At 44.0% G+C, this 27,782-nt stretch overlaps 2 protein-coding genes across 18 annotated transcripts in view; one reads left to right on the plus strand and one right to left on the minus strand.

Annotated features, from left to right (window-relative positions):
* TTLL5 (tubulin tyrosine ligase like 5) overlaps positions 1-24,691 on the minus strand; it is a 133,827-nt gene extending 109,136 nt beyond the window's left edge. For 3 of the 16 annotated variants that reach the window (XR_015258774.1, XM_086749833.1, XM_086749832.1), the window contains exons 1-12: positions 24,261-24,576; positions 23,874-24,040; positions 21,162-21,271; positions 19,172-19,254; positions 18,163-18,269; positions 17,478-17,608; positions 16,810-16,892; positions 14,723-14,792; positions 14,344-14,428; positions 1,960-2,061; positions 1,741-1,832; positions 1,201-1,284 (exon numbers count right to left, since the gene is read on the minus strand). Coding sequence is in view for 13 of the 16 variants with exons in the window: in XM_086749833.1 (XP_086605959.1) it covers positions 1,201-1,284; positions 1,741-1,832; positions 1,960-2,061; positions 14,344-14,428; positions 14,723-14,792; positions 16,810-16,892; positions 17,478-17,608; positions 18,163-18,269; positions 19,172-19,254; positions 21,162-21,271; positions 23,874-23,953 (1,027 nt within the window). In the remaining 3 variants the exon portion in view is untranslated. Of the gene's footprint in view, positions 1-1,200; positions 1,285-1,740; positions 1,833-1,959; positions 2,062-14,343; positions 14,429-14,722; positions 14,793-16,809; positions 16,893-17,477; positions 17,609-18,162; positions 18,270-19,171; positions 19,255-20,383; positions 20,446-21,161; positions 21,272-23,873; positions 24,041-24,260; positions 24,579-24,610 lie in introns of those variants that run through there. The other 13 variants (XR_015258775.1, XM_086749839.1, XM_086749840.1 and 10 more) reach the window with 8 other exon arrangements.
* Positions 24,692-25,037: 346 nt separating this feature from the next.
* ERG28 (ergosterol biosynthesis 28 homolog) lies at positions 25,038-27,511 on the plus strand. Of its 2 annotated transcripts, XM_086749385.1 has the most exons (4): positions 25,038-25,246; positions 25,445-25,535; positions 26,732-26,850; positions 26,991-27,511. In XM_086749385.1, the coding sequence occupies exons 1-4, from the start codon at positions 25,114-25,116 to the stop codon at positions 27,065-27,067; spliced, it is 420 nt and encodes a 139-aa protein (XP_086605511.1). In that variant the 5' UTR covers positions 25,038-25,113; the 3' UTR covers positions 27,068-27,511. The 2 variants fall into 2 exon arrangements, with proteins under 2 accessions (XP_086605511.1, XP_086605512.1); XM_086749386.1 differs by lacking the exon at positions 26,732-26,850.
* Positions 27,512-27,782: the final 271 nt, after the last annotated feature.

The raw sequence follows: 27,782 nt of genomic DNA on the forward strand, positions 1-27,782 counted from the left end.
TCAGAGTACTAGGAAGTTAAACAAGAGTGGGTTAGTGAGACAAGCCCTAAAACTACAGAAATTTTTTTCGTGTAGACTTTTATGAGATAACTGTTCCGTGATGTTGCACCTTCCTCTAAAGCAGCTGTTCCCATACCATGATTCACAAATAATTTCAAAATAATATGACTGGTGACAGCTCCCAGTCCTGCTGACCTATACATAATTCACAGTTTCAGTAAGGAAGCTCTCTCCATCTTCTGCACGAGCCTGTAAACAGAGCTCAGGAACAGGAGTTTGAGCTGACAGAGGGAGCAAAAGGCAAAAAAGGACGCACATTAGATGTAGACCTGGATTCTACACTGGGCTTGGGATGAGTCATGCAACAGAAAGAACACCACACTTAGTTTCTGTTTTCAAGGACAAGCAATAGAGAAGTGAGAGGAAGACGGAATGAACTTGAGTCCTAGTCTGAAAAGTTAGTAGGGATGATATGACAGCCTTCCTCACCCCTCACAGGGAGCACAAGCAAACCCACAAGACCTCCAGCAAACCCACACAGACATTTGGCAATCCCTGTCCCAAAGAACATCTAGTACAAACCACTTGACTAGAGTTCGATTTAGGCCTACAATTACTATTTCTCATCTTCAAATGATGACATGCAGGGACCTGAATAATTACAAAGGAGCACGCAAGCAAATTCAGACATGAACTTCTGTGCCAGAAGACGACTAAGTGGAAGCAACACAGCCTGGGAATGTCTAAGTGCACATAAACATCCCAGAGCACAAAAATCATGCCAGCCCAGACAAGGCCAGCACTTTCCAGCCAGCATTCTGCCTCCCTGTGACCAGAACCAGATGCATCAGAGAAAGGTGCAAGAAGTAACGGTTAGAGAAACCCGCTTGCATTGCTCAGCAGTTTACTCAATAATTAAGAGTGCATGTTTTATACTTTAGGTTGGACTGAGGTGTGGAAATGTATCAATATAAATAACTACATGTACACAGCTTACTGAAAATATACGATGCATGTCATTGGACAGCCATGCACGCACATGACAGGGAAAAAGTCTACTTCCACCTGAAAGTCAGATTCAAACCCCTTCCTCCATTATCTAAGTGTTCCTTGGCAACATTTGCAATGTGGGCGTAGTTGCTATCAGTAGTGTTACTGATGCCTCAGTATCACAGGTAGTTTATCCCTCAAAGGATATACCTGAATCCTGCTCTGCAGATGTGATTACTCCCAGCAGACCTGGCAAAGGTGTGGAAGAGGGAGCTATTTTATATGAAACACAGACTGAAATGAAAACACCCAGCAAAAACCTGAGCCATGGAAAGATGACACCACATCCAAGAGTCATTCAAACTGGCACAGTTCTCCAGAGGTTGGTCACTCATCAGACTGAACAGGCCATGGGAGCAGTAGAGGGAGGGAAGCTTTTAGAAGGAATGGAATGACCTTAAGAAATGGGAAATGCAGGTAAAATATTAAGAACACACACCCTGAGAAAGTCTCAGAATACTAATTGCAAAAGGGAAGGGGTAAGCCTCAACTCTGGGGATAGGACTCATCTCTGGGGACCAAGAATAAATGCACAGCTCTAGTGAGCAGGCTGTAAGGAACAACGCTTCCCTCCACCCTGCTCTGGTGCTAAATGGGACTCACTAGGGCTCTGCCCTGACTTCTAAGGATTTGCACTAGTGAGATGATTAAGATTCAACAAAGGAATAAAAGAATAAGATCTGTACTGACCTGCAGTGTCTCGCCCCTCTTGTTTTAAGTACCTCAGCATTGCACTCATGCTCCACTTGTTTCCATAATCCTCTACTTCAGGGTCATCACAGCTAAAAATAAATGAAAGAAGCAAGTTGACCCCACTGGCCTACCGCTATGGACTTGCACCAGTCTTAGACCAACTTAGGTAAACTGACTCAACCTCTAGAGATCAAGCTCCATTTGCCAGCCAAGTACCTGACATAATCTCCACTCTTCTTGTTGACACTGTAGTTGGTCAGATGCATGAACTGGTTTTTGATGTTCTTGGATGCCTGGTCATACCTCACCGTTGCAAACCTGTAAAGAGGGATAAAGATTCACAGTATTTCTTGAACAAGTGACATACTTGCTAAATATGACCTACTGCACAGATCACTCAACAGCAGCAGCTAAGGAGAGAATGCACATAATTAGACTTCATCAAATGCAACCCCTCCCCCCCCGCAAAATACAGTTTATTCTCAAGGGCCACATCCAGGTGCATTTAGTCTCTTTTTCAGGGCTTTAGAGCAGAGAGGTCCATTTGTTCTCCTGGGAGTTTTCACAGCCTAACAGCGTACACATCATGCTAGGCACATTTTTTTCAACTGCTTATATTTGTGGCCCTTGGGCATTCTGGCCAAACAGGCCACTTCACTTTAGACAGTCAGCATTACAGTCCCTTCAATTTCACAATAGGACCTACCATGAATACACAAGATCCACTGGTCCTGGGAGGTGCACACATTCAGAGCAATCATACTACATATGCATATCAGTTATTTTCTGAATTCTCACACAAGCACAGTTCAGTTCTCATGTACTCCAAGGATATCCTGGGAAAAGTCAAGAGTGGGAACAGATTTCTACCATCACCAACTACACAGCCTATAACTGCCAACCCTCTTTCTCAAGAGGCATCCAGGAAATGAGGTACAACTTGCAGGCCAGACCAATTTGTCCAACAAAGCAGCATCTCCTCCAAGATGCTGCAATTCTGAGGGACTACACTGCTCTTGCATATCTCAAAGATGTCACCCAGCTGTGTACAATGAAAGGGACTATAGGGAAGTCTCACAATCAGGAGCAAGACACTGCTACAAGCTTAACTAGGCTCCATATGAACCCTGTTACAGTCAACAATACCACAGTTAAATCAGCCTGTTTATTAAGGAAACAGTGGTAATCTCCTGATTAAAAGGCATTACCTGTACTGTAACCAAGTACCCCATCACCAGTCCCTTAGCCATATACAACCCATCACAGGTGCTTGTGTTGAAATGAATCAAAGAACTGATCCAACTGAAAAGTAACCCAGGATTTTGGTTTGTAAGGTATTTGAGGGATTTTTAGTGTGCAGAAAATAATGCGTCCCTGCTTTACTTTATTAATAGTAATCTCTCTTCATCCTTCCCCTATTATTTTGCATAGTTCAGAAGAAGTTGAACTATACAAGGACATCTAATAAGTTATACACACAAAAAATCCTTCCTTTAGAAAGAACTGCCCAAAAAAAAAAAAAAAAAAAAAAAATCACTTCTCAGTGAAAACGAAGCCACTACTGCCCTCACTTGGTAGCCATTTTGAGAAATATTTCTCTCTCCCCAAGAACTATAACAGCAAATCCATGAAGATGGTCATCAGATTAAGTTTATCCTTAAATATACAGGTGGGAGCAGGGGGAAAAAAAAAAAACACAACCTCAATGATGTAACTAACTCTAAGCAGCAATATTAAAAAATAAGAGAAAGATTTTGCACCATATTTTTCTGAGCTTTAACTACATATGAAGTCAGAGCAGCTGGCAATAGAAATGAGTTTGGAAGTCTGGATCCCCTCTCCACATATTTCCACAGCTTAAAGTATTTGAAGTTCTTTTCAGTTTAACTAAGTTTCCTGGATTTAGCACTTCTGTTTTGAAAACAGTGACAACAGCTCTATGATATCTTTTGTTCTTAATTATTATTTCATCATCTCTTGCTTCACAATCATTTATTGGCAGCATATTGAAAGCATTTGTTGCTAATATGCTTTCAGCCAGATCCTGGAATATACTGAGCACAAGCAACAAGCTGTTTCACAAAGTCATGGCTCCCTCAACACTTTGAAGCAGAGGGCAACTAGGTTCACCATGCTTATCAGCTTCTTATATTTTAATTATGTGCATAACCAGAAATATTAATATTTCTACCTCTAAACAACTACCTCTAAACAACGTTTTTTTAGCTTGCAAATGCTTGCATTAGCTTCCTTCTATTCTTAATTATTAGATGGTCTGAGGTCCATGTCCACAGAATTTACTTTTCCATGGGAACAAATTATTCAAGAAGGGATTCCAACATGTTCTAGAGCTCTCGGGACATAAATTTTCTCTTCTACTAGGATGTTGTCATCTTAAGGGATAGTATGGGCGAGTTGAGCAATGCATCAAAAAAATACAAAACATTAAATTACTCAAATCTACTATCAAACAACCCCAAGCTTCAAACAACAGAATCAAGTGCCAGCTTAATACATTCTCCAAGAACTGGTTTGACAGCCTTACTAACCTCACGTTAAGTGCAAGTCTGCAAATGGAAAATCCAAGTTATTTCTAGAGCTTCTATCAGTAGCCTCTGGATGTTAGAATGGTGATAGATCACAAGTGTGCTAGCATATCCCTTACACTGTGTTTTGCACTTGCTTGGGATGAAAGAGCATTACTACCACTGAAATACCAGTTACAATTACCTTCAGTACCTTCTAGCTACAGCTTGTCATGCTATACTTCACTATCTCTTTCTTCCACTGCAGTAACAAGGCTACTCATCCACCACACTTGTTCTCTCCAGGAGAGACGAGAGACTTGCATGCTACAGAATGTCTTGCTTTAAGAGAAATCTACAGGTGATTTCTAGGGACATTAAGGTCATAGGGACAGGCCTTACAGTAAGAGTGGAAAGTAGGAAAACTTCAATACTTGTGAAATCTTCTAGATGTTAACTTGAGATTAGAACAAACTCTTGAGAAATCCTTCAATCTTTTACAGGACGATTTCATGCCGGGACCTCCTATCTTTTCCAATTTCATTCCGGGGCCTCTCCTAAGAATCGAATATTTGTCACCTAAAAGATAAGGGTCAAGATCCTAAAATTAATTTAGAAACTATATGGTAAGGTGGCACAGAAAGTAAAGGGCGAGCCTGATGTTTTCCCAGTAACACAGTTTACCACAAGCACATGCAGCAACATTCTGCACGAGCTATTTTCCTAAGCACTAAAGGCTTCATGCCCAGGTATCTCATGTTGCTATAATCCAGCCAAAGAGTGATGAAGGCACAAATAACTGAGGCCAGGTCGTCATTTGCCAGGATAGGACTGTTTCCTAGCCAAAGCATTACTCGTGGATGCTGCTATGTGGGAGCCTGCAACCAGCCAGGAATCCAAGAGTACTCCTAAACTGGAAGCTGGACTGTCCACATGTGGAGGCACATCTTCAGCCAAAGGAGACTATTTTATCAAGTGAAACTCTTCAAAATGCTATCTTCTGCTCACTAACACCACCTCTTTCTTGCTCTGCTTCAAGCAACTTATTTTTCCCCCCACTGTGATCTGATCCTGTCCAAGTTCCAGACTACTCCATAGGCTTTGCAATGCAGAGACTCAACACACTTAACACTGCTGGCTACTGCTGGTAGTTAAGTTTCACGGTCTGAATGGTTCAACAACTGGATCCACATTGCTTTGAGTTCTTACAATGAGTTTTCCTGTAGGACTTATCAAGTGAAAAATTAAAAACAAAACAAAAAACCTAGGAATAGGTGAAATTTTCCACTATTAATCAGATAGGAAGGTTTCCTCCCACTTCAGTGCATTCTTCTGACCTCCACCTCATCTAAACCAGCAGTAGTTCTTGTTAAAAATGTGAAATATTATAGAGGTAACCAAGAAAGGAATGGATGTCTGTTCTGTATCCACCATCAGAAAGATATCAACTCTGTTTTGGCCTGAATTCAGTTTTAACCACAAGTTTTCAAAGTTGGATTTCTCCTGTGTTGACTGAGCTCTCTTTCACCTGCCAATGGACTTCGGGGTGAGGAGACAGGCAGAGGATAAGCAGGAATGGTTCCATACCACAGCATTAACCTGGGTCACCTCTGTAATATATATTACACAGAGATAATATAGCTTACACGAGCAAGGACGTAGGAAGCATCTTTCCCTGTCTTCATGTTATGTACTGCTTGTATTCACTGTTTACATTGAACAACAAGTGATGTCAAAGATACTCACTTTCTTTAACTTGTTTCCCTGGCCTCCCATTCTCTCAAAGATCCTCCTGTTCTAATGAACCTTGTCCTTTTAAAATCTGAAGAAGGGGCTAAGTTAAGAAATTTAAGGACACCTACTAACATGATATATAAGAGATTAGATTCCAAAAGCCTCTAAAACAGAAATATTGTGGGCAAGCTTCTTCCCCAAAACTACAGCTGGAAATCAGAAAGGTTAAACCAAGGTTGACTGTGCACTGTTCAGTTTCCACACAAAGCGCTGCCAGCAATACAGCCTCCCAGGCAGAAGTAGCAGCAATCATATTGTGAACAGCCGTGGCAGCCTCCCTCCCTTTCACGGCAGCTTCTCTTCCCTCAGCAGGACCAAGGAGATGCCCTCCACTTCTGAATTTGAAACTTAGACTAGAAGTGACACTCGTACATTAAATTGTTTTGACACACCTGCCCATGTCTCAGCTGGTCACAGCCAAGTCGCACAGGTGCATGACAGCTCAGATGAAGGCAAGAACCAGTTCCTTTTACTAGCCACAACACACTGCTACAGAGCTCACCAACAACAGCACATTTGCCTTCCCTGTAGCTGCACTTTTCTCTTGCATCAGAGATCGGTAAACAGGAATAGAAAGCAAGCAGCAGGGTGGCAGTAGTGAGAGCAGGTGGTCTGGGCAACAGGAAGAGAAAACCAAGGGAGAAAGCCTTACCAGTTCCTTCAGACTCCAGAAGTATTCTCAGCCTCCAGATGAATAATACCTCACTGAGAAGCATCCCAGCTCTCTGCCTCCCTGGCATGCTTCAGACTTACCCTGTTAAAAATTACCTTTGGCATTCAGATACTGACAGATTACTGCTCTCCCTCCCCAGCTTGTAAGAGTTCACTAAAAGCCTAATAAGCAAGCTTAAGCTGCACTTTCAGTAGGCCACCTACTCCACATGTAACATGCAGGACTTTTCCCTGTTGACCTAGCAATTTACAAAACACATCACAGAGCCCACACTTACCTCTAGAAATTCTCAAATCCACCACACACCTAATCCACACCACTCCCCTGCCTTAACCCAAACAACCTACCCTTCTACTGTCACGCATTCAGGCAGGACGCTACCTGAGGGGTTGTACGCCACTCTTTGCCTTATCCCCAGCATTACTTCAGGAAATGAATTGACCACAAGGTAAAGTTTGTCATATGCAAGCCACTTTAGAAATACGTGAACTGGATCATTAAATATTTACGTAAGACGTTACATGGTTTTGCATCAAACATGGCAGCTCTAGAATGCTTATTTGAGACATCTAGCCAGTGCCTGGGAAAGGAGGATGAGAAAAGAAAAGACCCTGGAGCGGGAAGAAGGAAAGAATAGTTAATCCCTTTTCTCTCAAACAAGCACTACAGAAAAAGCACAAGTTATGATAGTCTTCCCATAAGTGCACACAGAGTTCCTGCCTAAGTGTCCTGGAAGTAACCAGTGTTGTGTTTCTATAAGCACACTTCTCACATTTTATGCTTGGAGTCACTTTCTCAGTCCCTCTTCCCTCCCCTCCCCATGCAGTAGACTTTGGCTTCCCTGTTAGCCTATTAACTGCCACTTTCTTTAGGGAACTAAGGTCACACAGAAAGTTGTTTACACCATTCAATTCTCTTTATGGTTCCTACAAACTGCTGCTAAAATCAGGATGAAAAGAAACCAGATGCCCTAAGGGAATTGTTCAATGGACTAGAATTAGTAGAGGAGAACTACAGATACTTCCATTTTTAACACTATCAAGGTTTGGACTCCAAAACGCCACCTGGGACCCAGTTCCCTTGCAGGGAACAGAAAAGAGGAAACAGAAGTCTAGATACCATCACAATCCCCCGGTCTCAACGTGAATATTTTCCACAGCATCTATCTGATGATGTCAGTTAGCAACTGAGTATGAACAGGAGCCAAAGCTTGTAAGGGAACTACTAAACATAAAAAGGAGTTTTGGTGACATCTCTATGATGGCAGTTTCTCTAACCAAAGCTGGATAAAATTATTCAAACAGTTCTTTATTAAAGAACAAGGTCCAGGAGTAGTTTTACCAGACATCTGCAGGGATGAGAAAAAAAAATACACTTTCCTTTTTTATCTTTTAATAACAAATTTGCAAGTTTTCAACTTACACACTCCCATTAACAGGATTTTGAACCTATGGAGCATGAGGGTGACTGAGCACTGGCACAGGTTGCCCAAAGAAGTTGTAAAGTCTCCCTTCCTTGAAGACATTCAAAAGCCATCTGGACATGGTCCTGCACAACTGGATCGAGCTGGCCCTTCTTGAGCATCAGGGATATACCAGATGACCTCCAGAGGTCCCTTCCAACCTCAGCCACTCTGTGATTTGGTGAACCTCTTCTATTCTGTTTCCCATGTTTTCTAGTTTCTCGTTGTGCAGACTGTCACCAAGAGTCACCCAGCCTCTCCGATTCTTTAGTATGCCCACCCTGTCTGTTAAGCGCAAGAGTAAGGTCATGTAGCTATACCCAGAGACTCACTATGCCTGGGTGGATCACCCTCTGCTACCCAAAGGCAGACTCAAAGGACCAGGTGGGGGGAGGAGGGAAGTAATTTAAGGAACATGAAAGATGATAATGGGTCTATAGGAAAGATCAAAAATGAAGTTGCTACCTTTCCTTGAGAACTTCCTAAAATATGCCATCAAGATGACAGGTTGCTCAAGCTAGCAAGACATGCCACTTTTTACTGGAGAATGGTAATATGCTATGTCAATATTACAAATGTATCACTGTAAGATGTATAAGTATTGCTCAAGAAGCCATTTTTCCACCCCCTTTTTTTTTAAAAAAAAAAACTTTTTTAACCAAAAGAGCAGTTTTGATGAAGCTCAACAAGAGTAGGTTGTTCAAAATTAAACTCTTGTCCAAGGACCCTAATTCAGGGCTATATCCTATACCACAGACAAGTGTCTGGCTACCTGCCACAGGAACCAGATTTAACAAAGGGCATCACTAGGTCATGACTTAAATATATATAGTAATAAATATTTATATTACATATATAAAATACACATAATAGGCTTCTTTGCAACTCTCAAACAGGAGCAGCGTGAGGCCCAACTACTCCATTTTACAGAAGAAAATTCAAGGTAAAAGCCACATAGTCTAAAATTAGGTAACAGGTGTCTGTACAGGCAGTAAGTTTCTATTAAAAAACATATATAGACAGATAGATAGATCTTTCCCCTCAGTGATTCAAACCCTGCTTATCTTCATTAGAAAGCACGGAAGCAGTGGAAAGTCTCTTGGCTTGATGCACTACCCACTGGTCCAAAGTTCAGTTAGGTCATTTAGCGAGAAAAGCTACTCCACAGCTTCTGTGAGAGGTGACGCCTATGGAAGTGGCTGTAGTCTGATCCCAGGTGTCCATGCAGAAGTGAGTTACACTCCCTAAGAAGAGGAGGCCTGCCAAGCAAGGGGGGGGTGCTGCTGCAGCCAGCTCTGGCCTACGCACAGCCTGTGAGGTAACGTGAATTCCTTGGCTCGACATGAGCACCTGAATTCTTTGGAAACCACAAAAATCCAGCACAGAAAAGGTAAATATCCCAGCACAGCCAGTTCTAATTAGGAAGTCAGGCTACTGAAGGAAGGGGTGCTGCAAGGCTGAAGGGGGTGAGCTCAGGCAGCAGGATGGTAGTTGGTGGCAGATGCTATGAAGCCCAGCTGTCTACCCTGCCATTATGGGAACTCTCATGTCCCTCTGCAAAGTCTTCCCCAGCTGCTGCTCCTTGTGCACTTTGCAAGAACATTTGGTTTTCAGCTCAGTTTTGTCTTTTTTTTTTTTAAATCTATTTTTCAAATTCAGTGTAAATCTGACTAAGAATTCTATGATTCTAAGAAGTTCCTGGTGGACTAGGACCCTTTCAGCCATTCAAGCTCAGGAATAAGGCTGGCTAAACCTGGTAGTTTAGGCAAAGAAGTAGGCTACAGAGAAGACTCCTCAAAACAAGAGGCCACTATGAATTCCCCACACTATGTGTCAAGTCCCCATTCTGTCTGCAGGCACCAAACAGGACAGGTCCACCAGGGTCCCTTCTGTCCCACAGGGATGTACACAAAAGAAAAGTCAGACAGGGGAGAGAGGGGGGGGGGAGAGAGAGAGAGAGACAGAGAGAGAGAGAGAGAGACAGAGAGAGAGAGAGAGAGAGAGAGGTATTCCTCATTAGCAAAATGGAGAAGGCTCACAAACAGTACAAGCTATTCCTGGCCCCATGTCCTCTTCAATTGTACTTCAGACACAAGTCAGGGTTGTTATTCTCTCCTTGCATGGATGCTCCTCCAAAAACTAGGATAATCCACCAATTTAAGAGTTGTCTGCAAGAGCAGCCTTGGGACTTCCACATACCTGGGCATGTCAGTGTTTGTAATTAAGACTGTAGTTTATTAACAACGCAGTCTTATTCACACTAGGGTATAAAAGGTATGTCACTAGTTTCAAAATAGAGGGAGACAGATTCAGATTAGATGTTAGGAAATTTTTTTACACTGAGGGTGGTAGAACACTGGCAAAGGTTGCCTAGAGAGCTGATGGATGCCCCAACCCCTGGAAATGTTCAAGGCCAGGTTGGACGGGGCTCTGAGTAACCTGATCTACTCGAAGATTTCCCTACTCCTCACAGGGAGGTTGGACTAGACAACCTTTAAAGGTCCCCTCCAACCCCAACCATTCTATGATTCTATAATAAGTCATAGAATTGTTAGGGTTGGAAGGGACCTTTAAAGCCCATCTAGTCCAACAACCCTGCAAGAAGCAGGGACACCTTCAACCACATCAGGTTGTTTAGAGCCGTGTCCAACATGGCCTTGAGTGTTTCCAGGGCATCTACCACCTCTCTGGGCAACCTGTGCCAGTGTTCTACCACCCTCAGTGTAAAAAAATTCTTCCTTCTAGTCTAAATATAAAAAATATTCCACCACATATTTTTGAAGTCTCAGATAACTACCTAGATTTTTAACATATGATCAGATGATTGAGTTAAAACCCCAGGCAAACCTGGGCCAAGCTTGCCAAGGCTATCTCATTCTCCAGATCTATACCTTTGATACAAAGGTCCCAGCTACAGTTCTCAAGGCTGTGAATCACAAATGGCCAATCTACATGACAGTGGTCCTTTCCAGCACCAAGTTACTAAATATCTGCCAGTTAAACAGATGCACAGCAGTACCTTCAGAAAGCAAACTCAAAATATGGAAGTCCCCAAAGTGCACCACAAGCACTAGTGGAGGTCCTGAAAACAGATTCCCTTTGTTCTGCTAGTGGGTTTCCCCTTAGTTTGCTTCAGTATCACCTTTGATTCCAGGCACTGATCTTACATCCCAGTTCTCTACTAGCAATTGCTTCCACTTTTAAGCTCTGTGGAGTTTTTTCTTAAGTAAATAATATAAAACAGCTTCCACTCTCAGTGGTTAAAGTCTTCCGCCTGTGTTCCGCCCTCCCTGCACAGCTTTAAACCAAAGCATTACACCGTGTGAGGAAATAAGAGTCTCTCTCCGCACTTAACTTGCACTGTTAAATGGAAGGCAAAAAAGCTAAATAGGAAGCCAGAATCCAGTAGCTCGAGGTTCCTTACCTCTCACCAACTGAATTTGCAAATCCAGGGTACGGGAAAAAAATCCAAATCGCTAAATCTAGAGCACTAGTGCCATCTGGAGGCCATACAGAACAGCCCATCTAAAGTTTTCTCTCAACCTCTGCTCACATTTGCAAGTATTACTGCCACGTGGGATCTTATCAAAATTGAGACTCCAGAATTGTCAAAGCTGATGCTTCTGGATGGACATCCAAAACCAAAAAAGTTTTTTGCTCAGGTTCAAGCTCTACAGGTGAATACTCTGAATGTCAAAAGAAGAAAGCAATTCAGCCAGGCAGCATCCAGGTGATCAAGTAGGGACACTGGCTCACAAACTCAAAGAAATCAGATCATTGTTTCAAGAGACCTTTTACCTAGGATTGCCCAGGTGATCTACAGTCTTGCTATGAGTAGGAGCTCCTGGACTATTATCTTCCAGGAAAGTATTTCCAGGTACACAAAGAATAAAACAATTATTTGGAACAGCAAGCACAAATTTTCTTAGAGCAAATCACATCTGATGCCTCCTGATTGTCTTCTAGGATGACACGAATGGTTCTGGGGACAAAGGGAGAGCAGTGGATGGCATGGCTCAAGACATGACCACTCAAATAGTCCCTGTATAGCTAGAGGAACAGGCTGCCAGAACCCTCATGAACTTTAGCAAAAACAAATGCAGAAGTCTTGCACCTGGCAGGAATAACCCTGTTCAACAGTACAGAGTGAATGGATACAAAGCACCTCTGCAGAACAGACAGCAGATAAAAAGCCTAAGAATAGATCTCACTGCCGCGTTCCACTCCTTAATGCATGGCTATAAGGACAGAGCTAGACTTTTCTCAAAGGTGCACAGTAGAAGGACAAGAGGAAACACTCAAACTGCAATGAGGCAAATTTTGGTTAGATAAAAAACACACGCATTCACAGTGAGAATAGTTGAACGTTGGAACAGGTCATCAGTAAAGACTACGGAATCTCCATTACTGGAAGATATTCAAAACTTCACAGTATAAGGCTGTAGAGCACCTGCCCAAACTTTGAAGAAGGTCTTGTCTTGAGAAGGAGGTTGGACTAAAAACCTCCAGACTTCCCTTCCCACCTAAATAATTTGATTATTGTCTTAAGGGAGTCACTAGAACTGTCTGACCAGGGTATTTCAGTCAAAATAATATACTTGTTTCCTTCCTTGGACCTCTAATATGAACAGAATTGTTAAAAAGATGGGGGAAAAAAAAAACCACAACAAAAAAACCACATACATACACTTCCACCTCAGCATCTACTGTCAGAGACAAAAATGCTATCTATCATGGAATTGGCACACTTGCCTCCAAATGGAGCCAAACACTTCTCTTACACAGATTGACTTTTCCCGAAGTAAACTCTTTTGTCACAACAAGATCAGCAAAACTACCTTTAAGACACTAATGATGGTGCAAATCCTATTTTGGAGGCCTGCTATGCACTGCCTGTTTTCAGAACACCCTAGCAATCTACTTACATATTCACAATCTTGATTCCCTCTTCACTTTCCAATAACACACAATATTAGCAACTACCAATTTAATTGTTGATTCCCAAGAGAAAAGTCTTGCATGCCAGGCACATTTAAGGCTCCTTTTCTAAAATGAATATAATTGTCAAGTTTTCCACTGTCTAAGGTGGGCTAACCCTTCCTGCCCCCCTTTAGGGAAACAATCTGTTCACATTACCTTTGCAGGCAAACGCATATCACAACACACTTAAAGAGGACCTGTTTATCAATTTAAGGAGGATATTTCTTGTGGGATTGTTGTTAATATATCCTTTTGGATTCAGTATCTGCTTTGGATAGAGATAAGCTGGATTCAGTATCTGCCTAAATCAGACTCATGTAGACTTGAACCCTGGACATATTCTTTCTGGGTACGTCTGATGTGCTTATAAGACAGATTCAGCATTGCTTAAAATTGTTGCAGAAGACAGTCCTATGGTGCTCTCCTCTCAGACACCACTACAGTTAATTTTCTGATCTGTTGGAAATTCAGAGGGGTGATTACTTCAAAATTATTAGTTACTATAGACAGGTATTTAGCTAAACTTCTCTTATGAAGAGAAACAGGTAGTTTTGGTAGATAAGTGTTCCTCCTGGGAATCTTAAGTATTTTTCATGACTTACATGCAGAAGAAAATTGACACCTCGCAGGGTAAGAACAATAAATTAGTCTAAACCCACTTACTTGATACTTTAGAAAATACACATACTGACCTAAAATTTAGAAGAGCAGTTGAAAGTACTACAACAAAGGCCAATACAGCCAGCAACAGGTCTCCAACTGCTTTTGTCCTTAGGATTAAAGAGAATTTGAGAAAGTTTAGATTCCCTTCACCCTGGAGGATGGAGAAGGGGCACAAAGGCACCAAGAGCCCACAGAGGTTTACAGAAAAACCCGGCCTTGAGAATGAACATGCTAATGATGGTGTGTGTGGCTATTCAACCCTTAAGAGTCGAAAACTTGCTTTATTTACTACATACGTAATAAAGTCCCTTGCTAAAGGTCCTATAATCTACATACAGAAAACTCATGGGACACAGTATGATGAAGTATTACATATTTAAACTCTGCAGAACTCCCTGACTTGCACTTCCCTCATTTGCTATTGTGTCAAGAGTACAGAGGCAAGCAAGACGTATCTGGACCACCAAGTGCTGGTACACTGAGAAAGAAGAAACCTCCCCTACCTGGCCAATCCTTCCTCGTAGAGATAGATGACAAGTGGATCATACGATGTAACCAGAACATAGAGGCGCACATCAAATTTGAAATCTGAAATACAGTTATCAAGAGTCAGTGACTGCAACTATCTTTCAGACATCATATCCAGTTGAGGAATTTCAACAGATCCTGAGAGCAACAAACCATTATCTACTGCTGACACAGGTGCCTGAAGCTTTCCCAGTTAAAAAGCTTCCAGATTTTAAGAAATTCTCCAGTTACATTTTCCCTGTACTAGAGAAAGATAGACCATGCAAATATTCAACTAAATTCCTGCAAAAGTTGCAGAGATCCTCAGGTATGAGGTTGAGGGAAGAGAGAAAAGCAGTTCCTAAGCACACTCACCATCTATGAGTAGGGGGTTGCTGATGTAACGAGAAACCAGGATGTTGTCTTCCAGGACAATCTGGTTTGGCTATAGAAGAACAGAGAATCCAAGAGTGAAAAAACAGGAGGCTTAAGGAATAAGAAGATGACTAGATCAAAACCAGCATTTTTCGAGTCTTTCCCTCCTGAAGCCACTCTGTATCAACTATGTCTGGGGAGGGAAGAAACAAAACCAAAGTGAATAAACACCACTGTAAGTCACAACATACTTAAGGTAATTACATCCTAACCAGAAGCCTGGAAATTACTACATTGCCAAAAGAACTGCCCATTGAATCTTCCAGTTTAGTGCTCCTCAGAGTAGAATACAGATTTAACAACTATGTGGCAATGATGTGAAATAGGCAGGAAAAAGCCACATCTAAGAAGTCACTGTCACTCAGCTTGCTTCTGAAGCATTTAACCAAACATGGAGGAGGGGTTTAGAAGACGTGGAAGGAGTACGTAAGTACAGTTGGTGAGGAAGTCACAAGCAAAGAAAACAACTCCTCAACTTGTGATCTTTACAGCTAGATCCTGGGCTGGTATTCAACCTTTTTTCCTACATGAGAAAATACCTTCTACTGAGGTTGAGTTCACAGCAGAGGCTACTGTACCAGGAAGACGTTACCTTTGTAGCTCAGAACAGAAAGCTTTATCTATGACCAATACATATTGTAAAATCATGGGATCTGTTGAAAAATCTTTTACTTCTTGCTGTATGCAAGCCTCTCTCTTGTAACTAGTTTTAACTACCGATACAGTTTCTTGCAAAACATTTTCTTGCCTTCTGTTTGCAAAAGAGCCAAGAGAACCCCATCATCCTGCCTTTATTCAATTTTTAATGTATTCAGCCACATCATCAGTACCATGAGCAGGAAGTCTAGGCATACAGAATACACATATGCAGCATGAAGGAACAAGCTCAACTTCCCCCAGTGTATCACACAAAAGTGACAGCCTGTTTTATTATGGATCAGAGAAATTCAAAGGTTTGGTTTTTTTGTTGAGGCTTTTTGTTGTTGTTTTTAAACACTGTTGTGATGAGATTCTAGAAGACACTCCCTTAATGGCACCACACTGAAGGAAACTGAAGTCTTTGGGCCAAACTAGCTGGTGTTTCTGGAACACATATACACAAAGGGAGACTGGTCCCAGAGGGTCTTTTCCCTAGTTTATGGCCAACTGCCATTTAAGCCTGAGAGCATTCCTCTCCTTCAAGCAAAGTAAAAGCTGAGTGCAGCTTTGGAAACACTTACCTCATACACTTGGCGAATTGCTTATTTTATGGGAAATGATCCAAGTAGAGAATAGATGAGGCAGCATGACCCCTTCAGTGCAGGGGAGGCTAAAGGGGTTTGAGTGAGTGAAAACAAAATGACTCACCAGTCAGTTTGGCTGCTGAGAATATTTATTGGAATCCCCTCATGTGTTTGGCTCCTGCCCAGATGTATTTGTTACCTATAGCAACCTAACTCCCTGCAAAGCCCAAAAAGGGCAAAAGACACTATAATCAACACACTGAATTCAAAGAACCATCCACATGACACCTCAGTAAGGGCACACCGGCATTTATACCACACGGCCCTAAGACTGATACACATCCTACTGTATCAAAAAAGGTTTCATTTTAACTGGTCTTTTTCAGGGGGAAGAGGGAGACAAGGGGACTGTTTCAGGACTACTTAGGTTGCACAGGGAAACAACTAAGGAGAGTTCTGAGAATCTTCCCAAGGCCAGGCTACTGTCAGCCATAAGGAGAGCATGAAGCAGCACAGCTTCCCAAACTGTCTCAGGGAGCATGAACTTGCTCCTAAAAACCTAAGACTTGAAAGTAGGTTGCAAGATAAGCAAGCATACAAAGAAATATATTGCTTTTGGTTACGCAGCACAGGCTCGGGTAGGCTTTGCCAGCTGCTCAGGACTGTCAAATTGCTCATCAACATATGGTTGAAAACCAGAGCAGGGCCAGTGTCTGGTTAAATGTTTCTGTGTCCCTTGCCTGGAAGCTGGCAAAGCTTTGCAGACAGCATAACTGAAGAGCAGTCTTTTTGCTGAACACTTACATTGTTTATCAGGTAGACACCTCGACCCCTGGAAGAGGCCACGGGCTTCACTATCCATGGGCCTCTGTCCTTAGAATAGGTATCTGGTTAAAAGAAAACAGTACAAGTCTGAAACATCTTCCATTTTACTTATTTACAGAGCAACAAGAATCAAGAATGTTGCCTACAGCAAAAGCTTTAGAGAACTCCATGAGGAGATCAGAGTCTACTTTTTTGATGCCCTATTTTACCCCTTGGAACTCACTGCAATTATTATGGCCCCTCCATGAAACCCTTCCTACTGCTTCAATAGATTCTTATGCCTCCTTTTGGCACTTTTATCTTCAGCACTCCCAGATCTTAGTCAGGGATATTGTGAAGTTGATCATCAATAACACTGCACAAAAAAAAGCTCAATTCTGAAGCCTTAAGTCCACATCAGCTTCTTGAGGACTTACACAGGCATGGAGTAAATAGCACAGTACAAATTATATACAGAAATCATGTAGGCCTTTTCCACTGTCTTTTCAGCTTCCTCTAGTTTTTTGGGGTTTTTTTTGTTTGTTTGTTTGTTTGTTTTTTTGCTGTAATCACTGGCACTATCAACAGGCTGGGATATTAAAAGTAATTCCCTTCTCCCCACCCAGCTACTCTGCTTTAGGTTTGGGCAGCATCAGCCATTAACTTACTGCAGAAATCCTGGTACTCTGTTGGGAGGATAAAGGTCTGGGGTAAGATATGGAACGTCTTGAATCCATGGGCCAGCTGCATACGACTAACGTTCTTGTATAGTCTGTCCTTTCGTGTCAGTTCGTATGACCTGAAGTCCCAAAACAGGAAACTGTATTTTTCCCCCTCCAAAAAAAATCCACATTACAGCAACCCTTTATTTTAGTTACTAAAGCACTTGTAGCCCTGTCAGATGTCTAAACTGTAATCGGCAACTACTCTTCAGTTCTACTGTCTCCATCCTATGGCCTTATTAATATCCATCCTCATTTGTAGCACTTCTTGCAATTCCTAAGACAGACGGAAGCACAGTAAACTCTTACAATCACATTTGTAAACATCAGCAGGTGACATAGGACCATCTCTGTAACTAAGAACTCAAAGCCTCAAATATGATACTTATACTACCAAATAAAGAAAAAATAAATTTAAAAAAAAATCCAGTATGTGGGTTACAGACAAGCACTTCAACTTACATACTATCTTCCCACAACCCCAAAAATCATTTAGAATGAAGACGGTATGTGGCACAGGCCCAGTGCGTTGGGACTTTACATTATTATGTATAGTCTACTTTTTAGAGCTGTGTTTAGGTTTTTGCAAACCATCAAATATGTTGATCAAAACATGATATCAAGGCCTTACCTAGGGAAATGATTGACTTTCTGAATATCTGTAAGAGAACGCAGCAAGTAGGGCTTCAAGTGTGATCCTGTCCACATGAGATTATAGTCACTGCTATTAGGGTGCACCTAAAAAGCAACATAAAAACAGCACACACAAAAACATAGAACTAATGAAGAGCACCACCGCATGTCCTACAAACTGTGGCCTTATGTCTGAGACCAAAGCAATTCTAGTTTAAGACAATCTCCTCTACCTATCTCTAACATTAGAGCAACTCTAGCCAGACTCCTGTCCTAAGCTACTGTACAGTGGTGCTAGGAAACAACCATATCATTTTCCTAAACAAGGTTGTAGTTTTGTTCTTTTTATAGACTGTTTAAATCCAATTTGTAAAACGTTTTAGATTTCTTCAGGAACTTTGAGACCAATTCCTTAACTTGGTGTTACTCAGAAGAAAATCCACCATACACATACATTTCTCAAACTGTCATTAGCTGCATCTAGGACATTCTTTAGACCAAGACAGGTGCTAGAAGAGAAACGTGAAACACTACATCAATGCTTCTACGAGGCTGCAAAGGCTGAGATTAAATCCTTCAGATCTTCCCAAGAGTGTGAGATGATGCTTTAAAAGCAAAAAGAAAAAACACGATCCAACTTCAGCATCCCTTTTTCCCTAGTTTTGCAGGTTTAAGGCTAAAGGGTACTCCTTTGCGGGAACAAAATCACAACACATTTGCTGTTTGACTGGCAGAGTCCATAAAAAAAAAAAAAAAACAAACCAAAAAAAAGCAAAACACCACACCACCAAACAAACAACAACCACCTCAAGAGGGTCCACAGCAACTTCCTGGTTCCAACCCTGCAGAGTTAAAAAAAAATACAAAAAAAAACCAAACAAAAAAAATCTCCACCACCCACAAAACAACCAACCCAACACCAAAACACAAAAAACCTCCAAAAACATAATCGTCATCATCACCTCCCAGTTCAGCACACAATCGGATCCAAAGTTCATTGCACTCACCTCATGAAATCCATGGGCAGCCAGAATGCTTCGAACCAGACGGCTGTCTGTTCGTACAATCTTATAGGACAAGTGGTAGCGTTCTGTTAAGAGGGCAAGAGACATGATATCAGAGTCTACACCTAGAAAAATAACCCAAAGTTACTTGTGCTACCAAAGAGGAGAGGAGAGCACCACAGGACTCAGCGCAGAACAGCTGCACTTAATGCATCGTGGGGCACTCACACAGTAGCAGCACGTAACAGGCAAATGGCGATAGGAAGCGCCTCTGTCTCCTGAGTTAACTGCAATGATGGCATCAACTGACTTACATCCATCTTTAGGTATAATATTGCTGCATCACTGAACACTATCATATCAAAATAAAACACAGGACATCCTAACAAATGCCCAGATTTCTTTTTTTAACAGTGAATCTCTTTATATAGACTGCTTTATATACTCCAATTTCAGCACTTCCTTCTCTATTCAAGAGTGGTATTCCTAGCTAAAAGTAATAATGCCAGATGTCCCTCATTGACACGGCTAGTTTATATAATCACAATTTAGATCTTGAAAACCCAAAATAAAACACTGAAATTTTGTTCACATCTCATTCACCTGTACTGATCTTCCAATAAATAACTGCAAAAAATAGTAGGAAATACAGTAAATAGGACAAGTAAAGAAAAAGAGAAAAATCACGACCCAAGTAGAAAGTCATAAAAACAAAAGCAGTAAGCAGCACTGGAGGTATAACAAACAGAAAGCAAGTAGCAAGACTAGAGGCCAGTTGTCATACAAAAGGATGCGGCAATCCGTAAAAGAGTTCAAAGAAAGCAGAGGCAGAAATTGCAACGCTAGAATACAGAATCACTTGGAAAACACACTTTACAAGTGGGTTCAAACTGAGATTAGATATATGAAGACTAGATTAAGCCTCAGGAAACATATTCTACCAACAAAAATAAGTCTAAAGAAAAGAGTAAGAAGTATCATAATCTGGGGCCAGACAAAGCTCAAGGAAATGTAACAAGTTCAACTATTCAGCAGCAGACTTGTTAAACCATGAAAAGCCTCTACCTCCTGACAAAAAAACAGAAGAAACACCACGCTCCAGTTAGGATACAAGTTACAACTGCCATCAGCTTCTGCCACCCTTCAAGTATATTTTTAACTCACAAGAAAAGGATCAGGAGTTTCCACACACAAATCACCTTCTCCACCCCTTACCCCAATGAGCCAGAAGCATTTCTGCTTGGATAGGATATTAGAAATGAAGGCACCAATTACCTAAGAAAGGGAGAAGCAAGAGAAGAAAGAAACGTCAGCATCTTCACAAAAAGAAGCTGAGTAGATTTTAGCTTTTCTCCAACTCAGCACATCCAGAATGGCTCCCAGCTGTACACACCCACAAGTACTAACTCTCACAACCCAGAGTAACTGTTTATAACAACTTTGCTTCTTATTTAGAGGCTCTCCCTTATTTGAAACTAGACAGGTTTGGTCTCCCAACTTAAGTGCTGCCAGAGCAGCAATCATTTTGCTTACGGACACACTCACAGTTGTGAGGCCATAGACACAGGGATTTGTTAGCATAGCTTAATACTGTTCTTACTGCTGCAGAGCTGGCTGCTTTATTTCCCAGTGAAACCCTCTCAAAACTCATTGCAATGATTGATTCTAAGTTCTTAGCTACAGAGTAGTGAATTTATATTCTGCTCGTAAGTTCTAACATGGCCTCCGAGTTCAACTTGCAAGCAGACAGCTCCAACTCAAAACGCATCAGGACCCAATGGCGGGACAAATATAGACACTTGTGACAACCCAAAGATGCGATAAATATTCACCAACTAGTCAAGTCTTTCTGAACATCTCAGTGCTCAAAGACAAGAGAGGATTGTAATTTCCTTCCTACCATGTCCTCTTCCCCACCACAAAGAGAATATCCAGGTAAGAGACTTCCACTTCATGCCTTCAAGCCAAAAAGCTTGCACGTAGTTGCACCCACCTCCAATTAGGCGGAGGTACTTGTCATTGGTCAGAATGGCTTCAGCATGAAACACCAAGACAGGGATCCGCCTGCAGCCGCCGCCAGTCCACTTGATACATGGATGATCTCTGAAATGGTAAGATAGTCAGTATAAGCAACTGCTGAGCCTCATTCAGCAGTTACTTACAATGAGAACACAGCAATTCTCCATACTTGCCCGTGCTTGCCCACCTAGCCTGCGGGCAGGACGCAGGCAAACACACTGTGGGAAAAAAAAAAGAAGACTGGCGAGGAAGCTTGTACACACGCTCAAGCGACTTGCAGCTGGGGTGCAGAAAAGTACATATATCATTCTAATTGTTATCTGTCCTTGTGTGTTTGACAAGTAGAACATCTGTATTCAGATAACATAGGCCTGTGATAGACTTAGAGGCACCCTATCGAACATGCTTGAGATTCCTGCCCTGCTGTGGGAAAGATCAAAGCAGTGGTAAACTACGCCTGTGCAAATCCCTGAAAAACAGGCGCAAACAGCAGGTTTGGTGATCCTCTAGCAAGGACCGAGCTCCATGGTGCCGGCGTCCCCACTTGTATGCCTCTGCCCAAGTGCTGCTTCAGGGATCCTCTGGTTGGCAAGGTAACAAAACCAAATTTACTCTTTGCATTTCAGCCATGGTTTTGTGGTTGTTCCTGCACCCTGCCTCTGCTGACTTACACACATATGCTAGGCACCCTTGGTACTCAGCTATAAAGGGAATCTTCCAGATCATCCTCTTTTTGGGTTGGTCTTGCCAGTCTAAATCAGAGTTCTGTTTAATTTGTATTTATTTTACCAAGTGTAATTTGGGAGAAATCCCAAGAATTTTCATGGCTACAGTTCTCTGGATTTATAGCCTGAAAATAGGATCTAAAATTCAGGATAAACCATAATTGCTGGTATCCACACAACCAGACCTTACAATGCAGGTTCCAGTCTCCAATTTAAGAACTGCAAATCAGTGCATGCTGCCTGGTTGTAATCCTGGACTCTGAAGTAAATAAAAAGGCACTCATGTAGAGTTTTGAGAGACAGGAATAGGCCTGGCTCAACACAACAGATAAACTTGTGTGTTCTTCCTTTTTAATTTCTGCCAGATGCAGTGGAATGCAAGTTCAGAATTCAACAATAATGCCCCCAGCCAGCCACTCAAGCTACAGGTTCCAAGATACAGCAATCAGTTCTGTCCAGAACAACAGGACTACATTGGGAACCATCATCTCCTCAAAGAAATTAAGGACCCACAAAAAAAAAAAAATATTAAGATCTCTTCTATGAAATTCTAAGCTCACAGAAAGAAAACCTAACAACCTCCCTAAGCAAATAAAACTCAGATTGCTTATTACTCACTGCACAAGGAAATGGAACTACAAAAAAGTTGAGAGAAAAGAGAGACTGAGGGGTTAGAGAGACATATCTCTGTCTACACAGACAGGAAGAAATACAAAGACTGGCAGAGATACACAGAAGCATTTGTCTATAGAACGTGCAAGACCATTGTCCGCCAAAGGTTTGGAGAAGCTACAGACACAAAACACTTCCTACACTTAAAATGCAGTAACAGAGATAAAAGGGCAACTTTCTGATGCTAGGACAAGTAAGTACTCTTTAAGTGTAGCCTTGGTCCTCTAAGCCAAGTTATTACTATTTTCACCCAGACAAATTAACTTCACAGAACTTCCATCTTCTTCAGCTTCTACCACTACTGAAGACATAATAAATAGATTTTTTTAAAAAAATCAGCTACTGGTGTGTAATTAGCTGGAAGGCACCTGAGAAGCTTCTAGAACTTACACTACAGGCCAGAGCCTTACGTAAGTGGGAAATGAGCTGAGGCAACAGGAGGAGAGTTTATGTTAAGCTTGTCCTGAGGATTTGCAGTAAGGCTCAATCCTCCAGGTGACAGTCATTGATTCCTAGCATGACCCTTGGTCACTTGATGCAGACATACTGTTACAACTGCTTTCTAGGTGAAGGCAGTTCTGGACCTTTCCATCCACGAGGGTCTGGCAAGTCTGAGCCAACTACTTTGTATGAAGCGACATTCCTCTAAATGCCTGAAGTCACTGCAGTTTGCAACTAGGCACTCAGTCACAATATGCACCCAAAAGAAAACAAACAGGACATATTAAAGTAGATGCAATTGAAATGGAAAAGATATTCCACTCTAGGAAAGAGTAAGGGAGCAACTCCTTCACCAGCTAAGATAAAAGAAGTTACTAAATAAAGATGGAACAAGCATACACTAGTAAGTAATAAGAACTATAGAAGTTGAGTTCTCACAGGATAGTTTTTTAAAAAAAGGACATAAAACTTCGCAATTCTCTGCAGCAAAGCAAATACTAAAACAAAAGGAAAAACTAAACAAACAAAAAGAAAGGACATTAATTTCCTTAATTTTCTTAAACACCAACAAGGCAGTTCCCAGCTTAAGAACATGACAGGAAAAGATCAATGAAACTATGGACTTCAGTGTAGCCGAGGAAGAGCTGCACCTCCAACCCTGATGAATACGGGGGTCTTTTAGACTACAAAGATAGGTAGCCTGCCCACAGGCTTGAGACCCAAACCAACAATCTTCTGCTTTATAGGTAGGAGAAGAGTAAGGAATGCAAGTGTCTTTTCAGATTAGTATAAATCCTGCAGGAAGCACAAGGAGACAGAAACAGTTAAGAGGGTTTTTTCATACTTACTCTAGCCCATCTACAACATCTTCCTCCTCAGAGGAGGATGAGCCAGTTTCCTCCGGATCTCGAGCCATCCCAACTGGCATTTCTTCTGCGAGTTTTCATACAGACCCGTCTCAGCAGCCTCTGAGATTTCTTCCTGCAGATTCAAGGGATCTTGCAAGAGCAGTTACCTGCAATAAGGATTAAAAGCATGAATGCATAGCTGAACAGAGCAGCAAGAGAAAGAAGGCAACTTAACTCACGCCTCCTGTCAATACATATTTGTCACAGGAATACCAACAAGCTTGTTACAGGCTGTAAATCACCTACTAGCCAGGGAAGCACAGGAAGAAGCATCACCTTCCAGAAGATTATTCCCCACCTGCCCACGAGAGTCACTCAGGCACTTACCGCTGATGTGCATCCCTGCCCTGCCCCCGGCCGCAGAACCGCACCAGGCTGGCCAGGCCCGGCCCAGCGGGAAACGCCTGCTTCTCCCCGCCGCCCAGACTCCTCCGCTGCCCGGGGTCAGCCGGACACCGCAACGCCTCCGCTGGCCGGGGAACAGCTCTCTGGCCCGGCCAAGCCCGGAGGGGCGGCTGGAGCCCAGCCTACCCCGCGGCAGCCGGGCCTGGCGGCCTGCAGCGGCCCCAGGAGAAGCAAGAGCGGCGGGGAGCGCGCGAAGGGCCGCGACTCCTGCCCCGGGGCCAGCGGCCAACTGCCCCTCGCCCCGAGACAGCGGCTCCCTCAGCTCCTCATACCTGCTCCCGCATCGCCCCGGCCGGCGGGGCGGGCAGGGGCAGGGGCAGGGGCAGACAGGCGCGGGCGGACGCAGCGGCCCGGCACACGCAGCCCCTCCCGCCGCTTCCCCGTTACTACAACAACCGACGGGCGACGACCCCACCCCGTCCCCACTGCGCAGGCGCCCTCCCGCTCGCCACAGTGCGCAGGCGCAACAGCCTGGCTGGGCGCCCGGCTTCTTCTCCGCCCTCTGCCGCCGCTTCCACCTCCTCCGGCATAGTGGGCGGGGCCAAAGGGGGACGGGACCGTCTCCCGGGCAACGAGGGATTCGATTGGCGGCGGCAGCCCTTACGTCAGCGTGGTGCGTGATGGAGCGGCGTGCCCGCGGCCAATCGAAGTGCTTGGCGGCGGCGTGCGCTGCGGGAGGGGGCGGGGCGCGGACGAGGCCCCGGTGAGAGAGCGCGGCCGGTACCGGACGAGCGCGGCCCGGTCCTTGCGGGGAGGTTCCGTGCCGGTCGGGAGGATGAGCCGGTTCCTGAACGTGCTGCGCAGCTGGCTGGTGATGGTGTCGGTCATCGCCGCCGGGAACACCCTGCAGAGCTTCCGCGACCACGGCTTCCTCTCGGAGAAGCTGTACACCGCCAACCCCGGCCTCGGTAAGGGCCGCGCCGGCCGCCCCGGGGCCTGGGGGTCGCCTTCCAGCCCGGGGCCTTGGGCCCTGCTCGGGGCCCCGCCTCAGCGGCTGCTCTCGGACCCGGGAGCCGCCTGCCGCCCCGGCGGGGATGGAGGGGTGAGGGGGGGTGGGAAGCGGGGCTGTGCCCGGTCTCCATGTGCTCCCCCCCTTCTTTGCGCAGTGAACGGGCTCCAGGCTCGGACCTTTGGCGTCTGGACGCTGCTGTCATCGGTGATCCGCTGTCTCTGCGCCATCGACATCCGCAATAGCACGTGTGTAAAGGAGCACCGGAGAAATCCTGTGGTTTGCTTGCTAGGCACAAGCTGAGCAGCTCGCTTAGAGGGCAGCGTGGAGGGGGTGGGGAGTTAAAAGCCGTGCCTGAGCTTTCTGCAGGATTGAAAGTATTCCCCTGAAAAAGCTCAGTGTTAACTGCTGGTCCTTTCTGCCTGTTCAGGGAGAGCCTGCACATCTGAGTTCTGAGCTCAGGAAGAAATTGGTAGATCTGAGAACTTCTGTCACAAATTCCTGAGCTCTAGCTTGGAAAGTATATTCTGATGGCGTTGCTGCTCTGTTGACTGCTGCATCTGTCTGACCGATGCTCTGTACTTCTTTTCCTATAACAGCTGAAGACAGTGGCAGGCCAAGAGGCCCCTTGCAGTGGCCTTAAGCTGCTGCCTTCTTCCGTACACTCTTCTCTGGGGCTGAGGACAAGGCCTGAGGTGCAGCCTGGTGCTGTGGTGGGAGGCAGGCCATTTCTCCCTGTGGTAACAGGGATTTCCAAGCAGGATATCTCTGGGTCTGTGCTAGACAAAGCCTGTGTTGGAGGTTGCTAGAACTCACTCTTTTGCCGCTGCCTCCTCCAACTCCACAGCAGAAGTCACTGTTCCCCTGGCAGCATGTCCTTGGATTGCCTAGGCTTGTCTGCATACGGAGGTGCAGGGACTCAATTATCTGTTTTTAGGGGGTGACAGCAATGCCAGTTACCATGAAGCCATTTGTTTCTTAGAAGGATTTTTAATCTTGCGTGTCTTGTGCTCCCTTTCCACATCTGTGGCCTCTAGAGGGTAGCAGAGCACAGGTGGGAGGATGTGTTGGGTAATGCAGCCAGGAGTCAGCCAAGTCCTGTCGCCCTAGTTCTCAGCTCATCCAGTTTTCGGCCTCTTTTTGTGTGCGCACATGCTTCTCACTTCACTGCTGCCCTACCCTTGCTCTCCTGGCTTCACCTGCCTGCACGCCAGATAATGCCTGTCACTTTCAATGCACCATTGAACACGCTGCCCCACTCTCCTCTCAGCTGTTGCCCAGGGAGCCTTTGTACCTCACCAGGCAAGGGACCAAGTGCCCTCTGTGCTGCCACAGTGAGGACAGACAGGGGCAGCGTGCAGGTTTGCCTCTTTTCCACTCAGCCGTGCTCCTGTCTGTACTGTGGGCTATGTAAGATAACCTGCTTCTTTCTGCTCTCCAACAGCCTTTATTACATCACGCTCTTCACCTTCTTTTTGGCACTTATTCACTTCCTCTCCGAGGTCTTCATTTACCACACTGCAGCCTTGACAATTGGAGTTATGGCACCCCTCATGGTAGCAAGTAAGTCAAGTCTCAATCTTCACCTCCCCTAAACTCTCCATGGGGCTATGAGCTAAGGGCAGGGAGGGGATGGTGGGAGGGGAATGCTTCATCTCCTGTCCAGCATTTTCTACACAACTCATCCTGTATCTCCATCATAGGTTTCTCTATCTTGGGGATGTTGATTGGGCTACAGTACCTGGAGGTAGAAGCACAGTCACAAAAGAAGAAAAACTGAAGCCGAGGGCCCTGTGTAGGTCAGCATTGTCTTCTGTCTTCACTGCCAAACTTCCACTAAAGCTCAGCTGAACTTCTCCAGGACACCAATCCCACAGATGGATCAATGTTGGACTGTCAATCATACTTCATTACCACGTGTTTTTTCTTGTCCAGGCAACATTTCAACTGACTGATGTCAAAGACCAAGTCCCAGAGGAGTTTGTATCAAAGCTGGTGGGGGGCAGTTGGTGACTGCTGCCCCAGAGGATAGCAGGGAACGTCTCAGGTGTGCCCAGTGCACTAAGGACTTCTCTCCCAGGGTATTTGTGGGAAGGTGTAGAGCTACCCGGGATGCACGGAACAGTTCGGACCAGAGAGAATGTGTGCTGCCTCTGGCACTGCTGTGTAACTTGCATGTGTGTGTTCCTGAGGGGCCATTTCTAATAAATTACAGAAAACTGCAGGGTGCTATGTCTGGCTTTCTACTACACAGCAATAAGTAGAGCACTTACAACCTCAGAGCAAACAACAGTTTCTACTGTATGTTGCAGGATAAATCATCTCTCTTTACAGGAAGCCCACCTTTCCCTCACTCCTTCCCACAAAGTTCCAGGTCTGACTGCTCACATCACACAGGCACACAAAGAGAGTTCTTGCAGCGCTCGCTTCTGCAGCACACTGGTGACAGCAAAGTGCATGCACCTGTAAGCAAGGACTGAGCTACCTTTGCAGGG

Source organism: Chlamydotis macqueenii, chromosome 5 (assembly GCF_036417535.1).
Source record: "Chlamydotis macqueenii isolate bChlMac1 chromosome 5, bChlMac1.mat, whole genome shotgun sequence".
Lineage (NCBI taxonomy): Eukaryota > Metazoa > Chordata > Aves > Otidiformes > Otididae > Chlamydotis > Chlamydotis macqueenii.